Source organism: Sapajus apella, unplaced genomic scaffold (assembly GCF_009761245.1).
Source record: "Sapajus apella isolate SASKATOON/1434 unplaced genomic scaffold, GSC_monkey_1.0 scaffold86, whole genome shotgun sequence".
NCBI lineage: Eukaryota > Metazoa > Chordata > Mammalia > Primates > Cebidae > Sapajus > Sapajus apella.
The window spans coordinates 5885068-5897551 of NW_022437026.1; the positions used below are offsets into that span (position 1 = coordinate 5885068).

At 41.9% G+C, this 12484-nt stretch overlaps 1 protein-coding gene across 1 annotated transcript; it reads left to right on the forward strand.

The window, feature by feature from the left end:
* The first annotated feature begins 1115 nt into the window (after positions 1–1115).
* On the forward strand, positions 1116–8495 carry DYRK4 (dual specificity tyrosine phosphorylation regulated kinase 4). The gene is made up of 5 exons (XM_032254211.1): positions 1116–1127; positions 1833–1893; positions 4674–4803; positions 7387–7562; positions 8135–8495. The coding sequence occupies exons 1-5, from the start codon at positions 1116–1118 to the stop codon at positions 8374–8376; spliced, it is 621 nt and encodes a 206-aa protein (XP_032110102.1). The 3' UTR covers positions 8377–8495.
* The last annotated feature ends 3989 nt before the right edge of the window (positions 8496–12484 follow it).

Sequence of the window (12484 nt, forward strand, 5' to 3'; positions counted from 1 at the left end):
TTTGTGTTCTTAGTAGAGATGGGGTTTCACCATGTTGGCCAGGATGGTCTCAATCTCTTGACCTCGTGATCCATCCGCCTCGGCCTCCCAAAGTGCTGGGATTACAGGTGTGAGCCACTGCACCTGGCCTAAAGCTATCAATCTTTATAGCTTTAAAAATTTCCTGATTCCATAAGCTTCATGTGTAAAAATTTTTTTCTGGTAAGTTACCATTAAAATATATCTGGTGTGCAAATTTTGATAATTATCAAAAATAAAATGTGAAATTTTATTGAGCATGCAGCTCTTAGAAAAATGAAGAGAGCTGGGTTTTCTTTTTCCAATTAATGCTTATACCCAGAGGTGAATGGTGCATCTTACTAGAATGCCCGGGCACAGGATCAATGTGATTCTGATTGCTTGGTGGTGCAGATGTGAACCCAGAGAGGAAGCCTGTTCTAGTTAGGGCCGTCTAATTTGGTGACTCCTTTTGAGTTCTATGTAAAAATCAAATGGTGATCTGTCATCTAAAGTTATGTTTACCATCCTGTCAGCTGACAACCTGATTAAAATGTTAAAAACAAAGAATTGGAAATTATTTGACTTCAAAATATGTGTATTGTTCAGGCATGAGTCATTCATAATGGGAAATGAGTTTTCTGGGAAAATTATCTCCCAATAGCAAGGCTTTACCAAAACTCATGATATGATTATGAATTATATCTATTATGCTTTCACTTGAAAGCCACCTTGTTATGGAGCTAAATTAGACAAAATAGAAAAATAACCTTAAAAGTTTAAAATTTTACATTTTAGGATTTTCCCAGTGAACAAAGATCTTTTGTGTGCAAACACCAAGGTGTGTGTCTATCTGTCTATCTTTGCCAAATTTCTATTTTCCAGATTGTCTCAAAGTTACAGAGAGAGAAACACATATAGCCTTGAGAATGACTAAACATAGAGAATTTCATGTCATGATTGAAACGAATAATAGAATATTAAAATAATGTAGGTAAAGCAGCTGTGGTGGAATGAACACTGGCCTGTGGGTCAGTAAACCCGGGGTCTCGCCCTGGCTCCGTCTTTTTCACCAGTCACTTCCCGGCTCTGGACTATAAAATGAGGGGAGCGGGTAGATGGCTTCTAAGGTCGGTAATGAATGAAGCATCCCCAGACCACTGCTGCTTCCAATGCCAAAGAGCTCGGGGCTATGTTTCAACTTTCCTACAACCCCAGAACTGACTCAGCTTCCGCTTGACCTCAGGGTCAAAGGGGCTGAGGAACAGAAGAGCAGGATCATGCATGGATTATGGCTGGGAACTGAGCAGCAAGGGAGTTGACCCACACTGTAATTTCCTTATCTCTGTGCGCCCCTCTAAGTTGCAGTAGGAGAAGAGGAACAAGTAGGTGCTACACTTTTCCTTTCAAGAAGGTGTTTGTCTTGTAATTGTCTGATGCTCATCTGGTGATTTTCATTTTCTTTTCTTCTCCTCCCTTTCCAGTGCTCCATGCTGGGATATGTCACTCTTTAATGCAGACATGGCAGCATGTATACCAGTTTATTTGCTCTGGCAAGGACATCCGGCTGCTATCAAGGTGGTGGCCCACCTCTATTTGGTGCTGATGTCTGTTTAGAATAACGTGGCTGGTGTTGCTTCTTAGCATATGAAACCAGCTCCAGATTAGGAGTTAAAAAGCCCAGGCTCTGGGTTTGCTCTGCTACTGACCCGATGTTATTAATACATTAAATCCTTATATGTAGAAGGCAAAGCCTGGCCAAAGTATGCCCTGCCCCTCGGTCTTTGAATCTCTGATCCCACAAAGAGTGAATCAATTGAATTGTCCTTATTAAGGTGCTGGGCCTGCCGCCAGCCCGCTTCATTCAGACGGCCTCCAGGAGACAGACGTTCTTCGGTGAGTCCTCAGGTCTAACTCTCTTTTCCTTATTGTGTCTAATGAAGTGTTGCAGGCCTCGAAGACACCTGCCATACCTTAAAGCTCATTTCGTTCTTTTCCCCTGGCCATAGCAAAGTGGGGGCTGTGATTAAGAGCTTCTTTCACAGAAGTAAAAGATAATGAACAGTGGAACCAGATAGCATAATGGAGATGGGATGGGGCAGCCGCAATGGGAATGGGGTCTTGACAGTAAAAATGTTCAGAAGAAAGAGAATGGCCAGATCCCTGTTGAGAAGAGCTATTAGCAAGTATTACAGCCTCAAAATACTGTAACTGCATCCTCTCCTGGAAGTTCTCCCCACTCTCCCAAGCAACTTGTCCTCTCACACTGTGGACTGTGCAGGGAAATCAAAGAGCAGAAGCTTCATTTCAAGAACAGTGGAAAATTCCATTGCTGCATTACTGTCTGCCCTGCTAAAAGTCTTCTTATCCTCCAGATCCTCACTGTGCCAGGTTCATTACAACGGTTAAGCAAGGACTATCAGAGTAGTTTTGCTTTGATGAGTTATGGCTGGGAGTTATATGTATGTCATTTGTCTGATTGTAGGGAGTAAACTTTGTCCACAGCCCAGGCTGGCCCTCTCCTTCTGATTCCCAGAATCTGGATTTTTGTGGTCCACTGCCTTCCTATTTAAGCGGTGATGTACAAGGTGGGAGGATGGGTCAGCAAGTTACTAACTGAGGCAGCGCTTTCCAGGCACATGCACCAAAAAGTTGCAGCAAGTCCCAAACCTAAAATCCCTTTAAAGAACCACTGGAAGCTAAGAGTCCCAGATAGAAACAGCCAAAGTAGCCTGAAGGTCAGCAAAGTGGAGCAAAGCTAGATATGAGCAAAACGGAACTCCACAGACGCGACTCTGTGCTACCTGGAGTGGCATTTCTAACCAGCAATTGTCAGGTCGGTTCATGGACTCCCTCTGACTATGCAATCTCAGACATTCCTGGTCCTCCCACCTCTGATTTTCAACTGTGAGCAGCCTCTGAATGTGTATGCAAATCACACAACTTCTGTTCACAACTTGCCCCATCAGTAGGAAGGTCCAAAACATCCTCATGGACAAAAGGGATTGAGTCACGCTGGTCAGGATGCACTGATTCAGCCATGTAGGGGTTGTAATTTGCCTATTTCTGTACCATTTGGTAAAAAGCCACAGCCCTGAGCCCTGCCACAGCTGCAGGTTCCCTGGCCCTCTCCCAGGGCTCCTTAGACTCCCTGTGATCCAAAAAACTCAAAGTTGAAGGCCAAGCAAGTGGAGGTGCTCTGTGATCCTATTCCAGGGCCACGGCTGTCTTCATTCTGATTAGTTGGTCCCATGTCATTCATTCCAATTGTTAACTCTTTTAAACATCGCCTTTAAACTCTTTAAACATGGCTGGAGCTTTGGAGACACTGCTTCTGAGCAGGGCAGTGTCCTGGTTGCCACAGAATGGTGCCCACGCATTAACAGAGCAATCTGGTGGTGGGCAGAGGGGTTCTGTCTGGCTCCCTAACTTACACATGGAGCAAGGAAACTAGTCTGTGGATCCCAAATATACTTTTTCTACCCACAACTTAATAATTCAGGCTCTCGGACTGGACAGAGTCACTGTGGGAAGACACATCTTGAGCCTGTGACGCTGAACTACAAGATAGCATCTAGATGGGGACTAGCAGGAAGGGAGCGTAGAGCACCTTCGTGGGAAGGCACTGAAGACACAGGCACGTCCACTTTGTAGAGCTGCTTATTCCTACATCAGCACGAGGCTTTAGGATGGTGGTGGGATTCTTGCAGCAACATCCATATCTTCGCTTCCTGCAAAAGAAGGAATGTTGCTGAGAAAAATGCATCCTCGTCAGTGTTTTCCAAACTTTATCCAAATGCAGGAATCATTTGGGGAGCTTGCTAAAAAAGCTAATTCCTGTGATTCTCTTCTATAAGGTATGCTGTGGGAAGATTGAGATGGGACCCAGGATTTAATATTTTAAATAACAGCTCCTTGTGACAAGAGGAGTCTGGGAAACACTGTTGTCCCCTTCACTTCTTGACTCCCCCTTTCCCAGGTTTGGGCTCCCAACAGCTCCGCAGCCCCTGACACCTCCTGGTTAAAACCCCTAATTAGCAGCAAAATGGGGTTGTCTTAAGCCTGGTAAGATATTATACTTAGGTGGCCCAGGCCGTAAGAAGGGGATGGAGGGAATGATGGATGAGGGCTAGAGTGAGAAAAGCTTACACAGGAAAACGGTTACATGACCATGACTTTAGGGGCTTCGTTATTTATAAGACTGTGAGCTTGATTCTTCTTTGGTCATTCATAAAAAGGGCAACGTAGGATAAAGTGGGCGGGCTGAGGCCACGATTCAAAAGGAAATGGATATTTGTACAATTTCACAGGACCTTGCCCCTGATGATTTACTTCACTATTGTGATTGTCATCATTAGTGTTATCTTATCTTGGCTAGTGCTAAACCATTTAAACTATTTGATTTGGAGAGGAGGTAGTAGAAGGAAGCTCAGAACATACTGAATAGTAGGAAAAAATAAATTTTTAAAGTTAGTTGTATTCCTTGGATAATCTACACGTGGTTATTTCAGACTGAGACTGTGGCGTGCTTGTGTGTATGTTTATTGGGGGGTGGCATGAGGCGAGTGTGTAAGACCAAGAGCGAAACAGCCACGGAGGCCACTCTAAGCAGCAGCATGATGTGACCACTAAACATTTACGCCTGGAACTAAATACAGAATGTTGTATTTCTGCAGATTCCAAAGGCTTGCCTAAAAGTATAACCAACAACAGGGGGAAGAAAAGATACCCAGACTCCAAGGACCTCATGATGGTGCTGAAAACCTATGACACCAGCTTCCTGGACTTTCTCAGAAGGTGTTTGGTGTGAGTTCGTTGGAATATCTCTGCCTCTGGGTTTCCTCTTAAATGCTGTACTTTCACACACGTTTGCTGGTAAAAGTCTAAGGCTGGGAGACGTTATAAAAGTAACAAGAAACGCTAACAATAGACCTTTAAAGTCTACAAATTGCTTCCACATCTGTCGTCTCATGAGACGTCTCTCTCTCCGTACTGTGTGTTGTCAGGGCAGATGATCCGCTCTGTTTTGCAGGTATGGAGGTTGTGGTTCAAAGAGATTAAGTGACTTGCCCTTGATCACACAACGTGTGGCAGAGTTTGGCATCTTCCTGGCCTCAAACTGCTTGGCAGTGAGACTGTAGGCCAGTCTTAAATGTCCTGCTCTGTGAGCTGAAGCCAACCTCCTGAGTGCTTGTTGTAATGATTTGCATACACATCCAGTTTAAACTGGTTTCAGGGCCTGTCCCTAACCCCCTAGGATTTAGAACCCAAATCCTCTTATAGTAGGGAATTAGGGGAAGGGTGAGCTGTAAACCATTTACTCTGTAAAATTTTTTACAACCTATATGCATATTTTGAATCTTAGAGATTAGATCTGTACTTAAGTCATAGTACTGAGCACAGTACTTTTAAACACCTAGCTTAAAAGGTGTTTAGAAAATGTTAGCTATTGTTATTATTTCACAGCTATTAAAGAGGTAAATCTGTCTCCACTGAGTAGCAAGTGCATTATCCATGTGATACCTGGCAAGTCATCACTTTTTTCCTGGGCCTCAGTGTCCTTTCCTATAAAACGGGGTATTCCTAAGCTCCCTTCCAGTTCTATCAGTCCTATAATTTAGTAGTTTTAGAAGGCCATATCATTATATTCTCTTATTCTTCCAGTTGGATGGAGAGGTGTTAGCAAAATACTCTTCTGGCATCTGTGCACTCTGGAATTTTGGTACTAGCTCAGAGGGTGAACCATGAGGTAGCGTTGAAAGTATTCCCAACTTAGAGGGCCATGCTATTCACTTATCGGAATAATCAAGGTAGAGAAGGATTCCATACCCCATCTTACCTCTACCTTAACAAACAGAAACCAGTTGCTGAGACAGATGGGTTATCCAGAAACCCCAACCATCCAGAACACAGCTCAGCACCAAGGAAGACATTATTTTCATTTCTTTCTTTTTTTTTTTTTTGAGACGTAGTCTTGCTCCGTCGCCCAGTCTGGAGTAACGTGGTGTGATCTTGGCTCACTACAACCTCTGCCTCCCGGGTTCATGTGATTCTCTTGTCTCAGCCTCCGGAGTTGCTGGGACTACAGGCACGTGCCACGAAGCCTGGCTAATTTTTTTTGTATTTTTAGTAGAGATGGGGTTTCACCATGTTAGCCAGGGTGGTCTCAATCTCCTGACCTCGTGATGCGCCCACCTTGGCCTCCCAAAGTGCTGGGATTACAGGCGTGAACCACCGTGCCCAGCCACATTATTTTCTTCTTTAGTGCAAAGGACTAATTACTCATAACTTGCAAGAGGCAGTCAAGTTGATGGGGACTGTTACCTAATTGCAAATTAGCAAATCTTTGGAACGAGAGACTAAAAGTGTCAAGCCAAGTTCAACAGGCATAAATGTAAAGCCTTGTGTTTAGACTTTGTAGACTAACTCCAAAAGTCCAGGAAAGGAGAGATTTGTTTAACAGCCGTTCATGTGACACAAAAATGAGAGCTTGAGCTGTTTAGGATCTTGATTAGTCTAGAATGTTAATACTGCCTCCCTGCAGTTATAGAAGCTATTCCCACCATGGTGGACATTAGTTAGACAACTGCTAAAATATCCTTATCTCAGAAGGTGGCCAGATGGTGAAAACCATGTTGTATAATCATTAGTTAGTAGTGATGTAAATATTTTCAGATAGCTGAAGGGCTGAAACATAAAAGAAGAATTAGTTATTTTGTATGATGCTAATCGGTTGAATCAGGACCTGGGTACAAGTTACTGGGAAGCAAACCAGTTTTGGTACAATAAAATTCAAGAACTTTCAAAGAATCAGAGTTTTTAAAAATTGGAATAGATGGTTCTGAGAGTTAGTGCATTGTCACTGAAAGTATTAGAGAATTACAGGGTGATTCCAAGATGGGAGCTTGGTCAATGTATTCTGCTACTGAATTAGAAGTTTGATTTGATTATATCCAAGTCCCCTGGCAAATCTGAATATTCTAGAATTCTATAACTCTTCTTGCAATATATTTGGAAGCCCCAATTCTGTAGTCTGGAAATTGAAATTAAGCATCTCTTTCTTTTTAATATGCTTAGCTTACCAAACCCTAAATCTCATTGATTAAGCTTTTGTAAAATAATATTTCTGATAAGGGAATTTCTAGATGTTCTGGAAGACATGGAGTGTAATATACATTCCCTGGCTTGTTATACACATCTTCTAAAAAGATTATTTTCAATAGCTGTTTCCAGGTACTTTTAAGTTATATGCTATAATCTCTGTTCTGTGACGATATCTTTGAGATATCAACGTAGCTTAAATAAAAATATTTATTGGGTTTTTAAAATGTTTTAATATACTAAAAGGAAGTAAAACAGTAACCCATGCTGGGCTTTGTTGGGGTGCAGATGGGAACCTTCTCTTCGCATGACCCCGGACCAGGCCCTCAAGCATGCTTGGATTCATCAGTCTAGGAACCTCAAGCCCCAGCCCAGGCCCCAGACCCTGAGGAAATCCGGTTTTGTTTTCTCCTCTGAGACAAGGAAGAACAAGGTTCAAGGCCATCATCACTCGAGCATAAAAGGTACAGGCTGTCAAATAGTCCTATTCCCGTAGACCAGGAAGCCTGCCATTTCTTACCTTTGGGATTTTCCCTTTTTTGCTCCTTATTAGGATTTTCCATTGTTCTCCTATAATCAATTTCCTTTCTCCTCCTCCCCTTTTCCTTAACTGTGTCCACCCCTTTATGCCCTATAAGTACCTTTAGAATTTGTCCGTGCCAGATTATGGTATTTTGCAAATTTTTATATGCAATATAGCCTAGTGGTTAGGCACATGGTCACAAGAGCCAGGTTGCCTGGGATTGAATTCTGGCTCCACCGCTTATCAGGTATGGACTTAACCTCTCTGTAGTTCAGTAACTCCATTTATGAGAACGAGAATAATGCCTATTCTCCAGGGTCGCTGAAATGGTCAGATGAATTAGTACACAGAAAGTGCTTGGAATAATGCCTGGCACATTGAATGCGCTTTACAAATGAGCTGTTTTTATATCATCACAGTCATGGTTTCCACTAAGTGATTTACAGCCTAAAGGACAGTTCCCATATAATCCCCATTCGAATGCTTGTTCTTTCTGCCTTCTCTCTCCTTCAGCAGATGAGATCACCAGAGAGACTATAAACAAAACAAAAGATGGCCCCATGAGGCATATTCAGCATTCAGGTGATCAGCGGGACCCTCTCCAGCACACAGCTGACACTGTTCAGCTGCCTCCACTGGTAGAAGCTCTCCCGAAGTCAGAGGCAGCTGTTGGGGCAGAAGTGTCCATGACCTCCACAGGACAGAGCAAAAATTCCTCCCCAAAGAACACAAACATTTTACCCCCCATTGTATGACCTTTGCTGAGGGTGTGTCCTGCTCCTTTCCACCAGTGATTTGTATTGACAGCACTTACATTGGACAATACTTCAGACTGTTGCTTTTTAATACAGAAAAGTTTATTTAAAAAAACTCTGTTAATATGGCCAATTGGCACAATTTCTCTTATGAGGGATGGGGGAGGATGTCCTCACACTTAAATTCGTTCCATATGTGTTTGTGTGTTGGGGGTGGGAATAGTTTTTAACTATCAGTGTTATAGCATCATTAATGGAACTCTAAACAGACATTTTTTTGTTGTTCTTGCCCGTGACTGCCAACCTATGTCAGGATTTTTGTTTGAAAACCATAGAAGCTGAATTCAAAAGTAGCTTAAACAACAGAAGACATTTATTGACTTATATAATTGGGGAATCTGAAAGGGTAGATGTAGTTTCAGGCACAGCAGGATCCAGGAATTCAAATGAGGTTGTAGGGCTCAGAATCCCTCTTCATCTATTACCCTTGCTTCTCTCTATGGTTGACTGCATCCTGATGGCAGGCTCTGCCCGGAAACTAACCACCAACATCCAGTCAAAAGATGCACGCTTCCTTGCTGACAGGAAGTCTCCAAAATGATAGTGACACAGAAACTGTGCCTGGGAGACTGGGATGCAGTCTGGGCCCCAAACCCGCAGTGAAGGTGAAGGCACCGTGACTGATGCTTCCCTAGACTGCCACAAGGGATGGAAGGTTTCCCAAAGGAGGAGAAGCTGAGTAAACACGCAGGACATACTGATTTATCCACCAGACCAGAAATCTAAGTAGGCCTTCTCACTGCCCTTTCTAATCCTTATCTACACAAATACATAACCTTTATGTGATTATAATACGGCAGATAGAATTTTGCATGAAACAAGATGATAACATCAGAAACAATATGGAATATATAAAAATCGTTTTAGTTTTCTTTTTTACTTGCCATTTGGAATAACCTCCCCTCAATACACTTTTCATTTTACTTGTTGCATAATATTTTATGAACATTGACGCCAAGTCATTAAAGCAATGGATTTGCATGCAATATCCCAGGGAAGCTTTATTTTTTTTAAGGTTTTTAAAATATAATTTGAAACTATTTTGTCCCAGTACAATATATTAGTTTTACAAATGTAAAATTTTATCAACTGTTAAAGCATTTGCAAAACCACACATTCTACTTCAGCTTTATTGCACAGTATCTATAAGAAAATATTAATTTTTAAATTAGAAAACATAAAAATGCTTTCAATATAGAAGAGACAATCTGATTTTAAAGACAATACTCTATAAGAATGTCTACTCAGAAAATAACAAACTTTCACAGGATACCAGGCTGGATAGATGCTTCGGCAAATCCAGTACAAAGCACTATTTAAAACCAGTCCAAGATACTTAATCCAAACTGTATCCTCATTCTTCATTAGAATGTAGACACCACGCACGGTGGTTTCTTATACTTTAAAAAGCTGAGGCATTTTCATTGTGAGCATTCTGAATATCTCTTACATATCAAAAACAATACTTCCAACTCAATAGCCATTTGCAAGGTTCTTTTTCCTTCATGCAGATTATCACTGGCAACTGTTTTTAATGACTATTCATGACCATTTTATTTATGCTGATAGAAAACATCAAGTTAAATATGCTTTCAAAACCTTGTCCTTTACAAAAATCAGTTTATAAATTTGCATCATAAAAATTAGTTGAGACCATCAAGATGGCCTTCATTTATATGGTTGTATATGGGATGGTTTTCCCAGAGCTGGGATGGCAGATGTCCCACTTTTCTACATAGTGTAATCAGGAAATTAATCCAAGCACTAAACTGGAATCCCAAGACACATTAATAAGGTTGTATGACGGCTTTTAGGAGGTTATGACCCTAGCTAGACCCATATACTGATGTAGGTGTTAAAACACAGCAAACCTTGGTGGGAATTTAATTTATCTCAGACAATAAACATAATCTGGAGATACAAAAAGGAAAATATTCATATACGTATTATCAGTGTGGCAGTGTGTATCACAGAAAAGAAAAAAAATTCTTTATTAGAATGAGGAATTACCAGATTGATACATATATAGACCACACATCAGCAAAGTTTTCCTGACACCCACAAACCCACAAACTGTTCCTCTTAATGCAGATATTGTAGAATCTACCAAGTTCAAATGCATTTTTGATCCAAAGAAAACAGAGGGGTGTTTGAGACACAAGGGTACCCAGCCCCCCACTTTTTTTTTTTTTTAACCACAGGCAATGCATGGGTCTGGCTCATTACACTTTGCCAAGAAGACTTGTCTTATGAAATCCAAGGTGTATTTTGTTATGCCATTTTATGTCCTTTTTTTTTTTTTTAAACATTGTGGAAAGTGGTATGTTGAATCAAGTGTAAGCTGAGTTTTCCAGACAACTGAAGTAGCTACATAGTGAATGTTGTTATTTTGTTATTAAAGGGTTTTTACTCAATGCTTTGTGTCAGTGGATGTCCTTTTCCTTGGAGACACAAAACTATGCAATTACCTCAGCTTGGCCTGGTTTTCCCCTCTGCCCTCTTGGGGAAACATGGGCCTGGCCTGGGAAAAGGCAGATCATGGGCTGGAAGGTAGGTTTTGATACTAGGAAGAGACCTCTATATCTGTCAGCTCTAAAGAGAACTGGGCCCTTTGTAGGGACATGGATGAACCTGGAAACCATCATTCTCAGCAAACTGACACAAGAGCAGAAAATCAAACACTGCATGTTCTCACCCATAGGCGGGTGTTGAACAATGAGAACACATGGACACAGGGAGGGGAGCATCACACACAGGGGTCTGTTGAGGGGAAATAGGGGAGGGACAGTGGGGGGTGGGGAGGTGGGGAGAGATAGCATGGGGAGAAGTGCTAGATGTGGGTGATGGGGAGGAAGGCAGCAGATCACGCTGCCACGTGTGTGCCTATGCAACAATCTTGCATGTTCTTCACATGTACCCCAAAACCTAAAATGCAATAAAATAAAATAAAATTTAAAAAAAAAAAAAAGAGAACTGGGCCAAAACTCCCTAACCTCACTTTCTCAGGACGCCAACACTTCCCTGCAATCCCCTGGTTTAAGCATTTGTCAGCATGAAGGCAGACCCCAATTCATACATGAATGGCAAGAAAAAGAAAATAGTAACCTTGAATCTTCTGGGGCTCACCAGGCACTCCCCTTTCCTGACCTTACACTCTACCCAGTCAAGGCTGTTGCAGCCCATCTGGTGGCTTCACCTGGGACATTACCGAAGACTTCTTCCTTCATCCTGGGGTTGCAAAGGGTCCAGGTACTCCCCATCCAGTGGGGCTCTTCCAGATCAGAAGGCCCCTTCCCACCAGCCTCTGCATCTTGTTTAACTATGCCATCTATACCTTTTGGAGATGATTATTTAGAAAACAAAGCATGGAATGGAGTTTTCTGTTGTTTTGTTCCTAGGTTATATTTTAGTTATTCTCAATTATTTGATCTGGAAAATATAAGAGGGAAAAGGAGACCCCACTATCTCCCTGTGCCTTGCTCCCATCTCAGGTGGCAGGGGCGGTGCACATTGCCTGTGCTGTTGATCTGTCTTAGGGGACAGGCTGAACCACAGCTATTGCCCCAGCCAAAAACATGGCCCATCCATGCCTACTTTGTTTCTGCTTGAAAGTCCTATTCAAAAAGTTGTAGAGTTTGTGGGTTTTTTCCCCCTATATCCTTTGCTTTGGTTCAATTTGGCCTTTAGCTTAAGAGTCAGCTTACTCTCTAGGAAAGTTTTTTCAGATTATGATAAGGATCCTGTCATCTGGGAAGAAAAGAAATCCAAAGACCCTCTGGCAATTGGATGGGTAATCATATCATTAACAGATACTTCCTCAAAGGTAGGATATTATTTCCTTTCTTTGCTGTACTGTTTTGTTACACAAGTCCAGGTGGTGACAGCAGACTTCATACCGTGAAAGGTTGGAAAACACCTGGTATACTGAAATTTCTGAAATAAAAACACAAGCTTCACACTGATAATAAATAACCACTGAAGTTTAGATGCAGGGACTGAGATGATACAGCAAATTCTTGGTGTTGGTTTCTCTTCTAATTCATATTTC

Bases quoted from the DNA above. Each gene is read 5' to 3' on its own strand.
- DYRK4 (XM_032254211.1), top strand. The intron at 4,804-7,386 runs GTGAGTTCGTTG...GTTGGGGTGCAG, and splicing joins TTTCTCAGAAGGTGTTTGGT to ATGGGAACCTTCTCTTCGCA. The intron at 7,563-8,134 runs GTACAGGCTGTC...TCTCTCCTTCAG, and splicing joins TCATCACTCGAGCATAAAAG to CAGATGAGATCACCAGAGAG.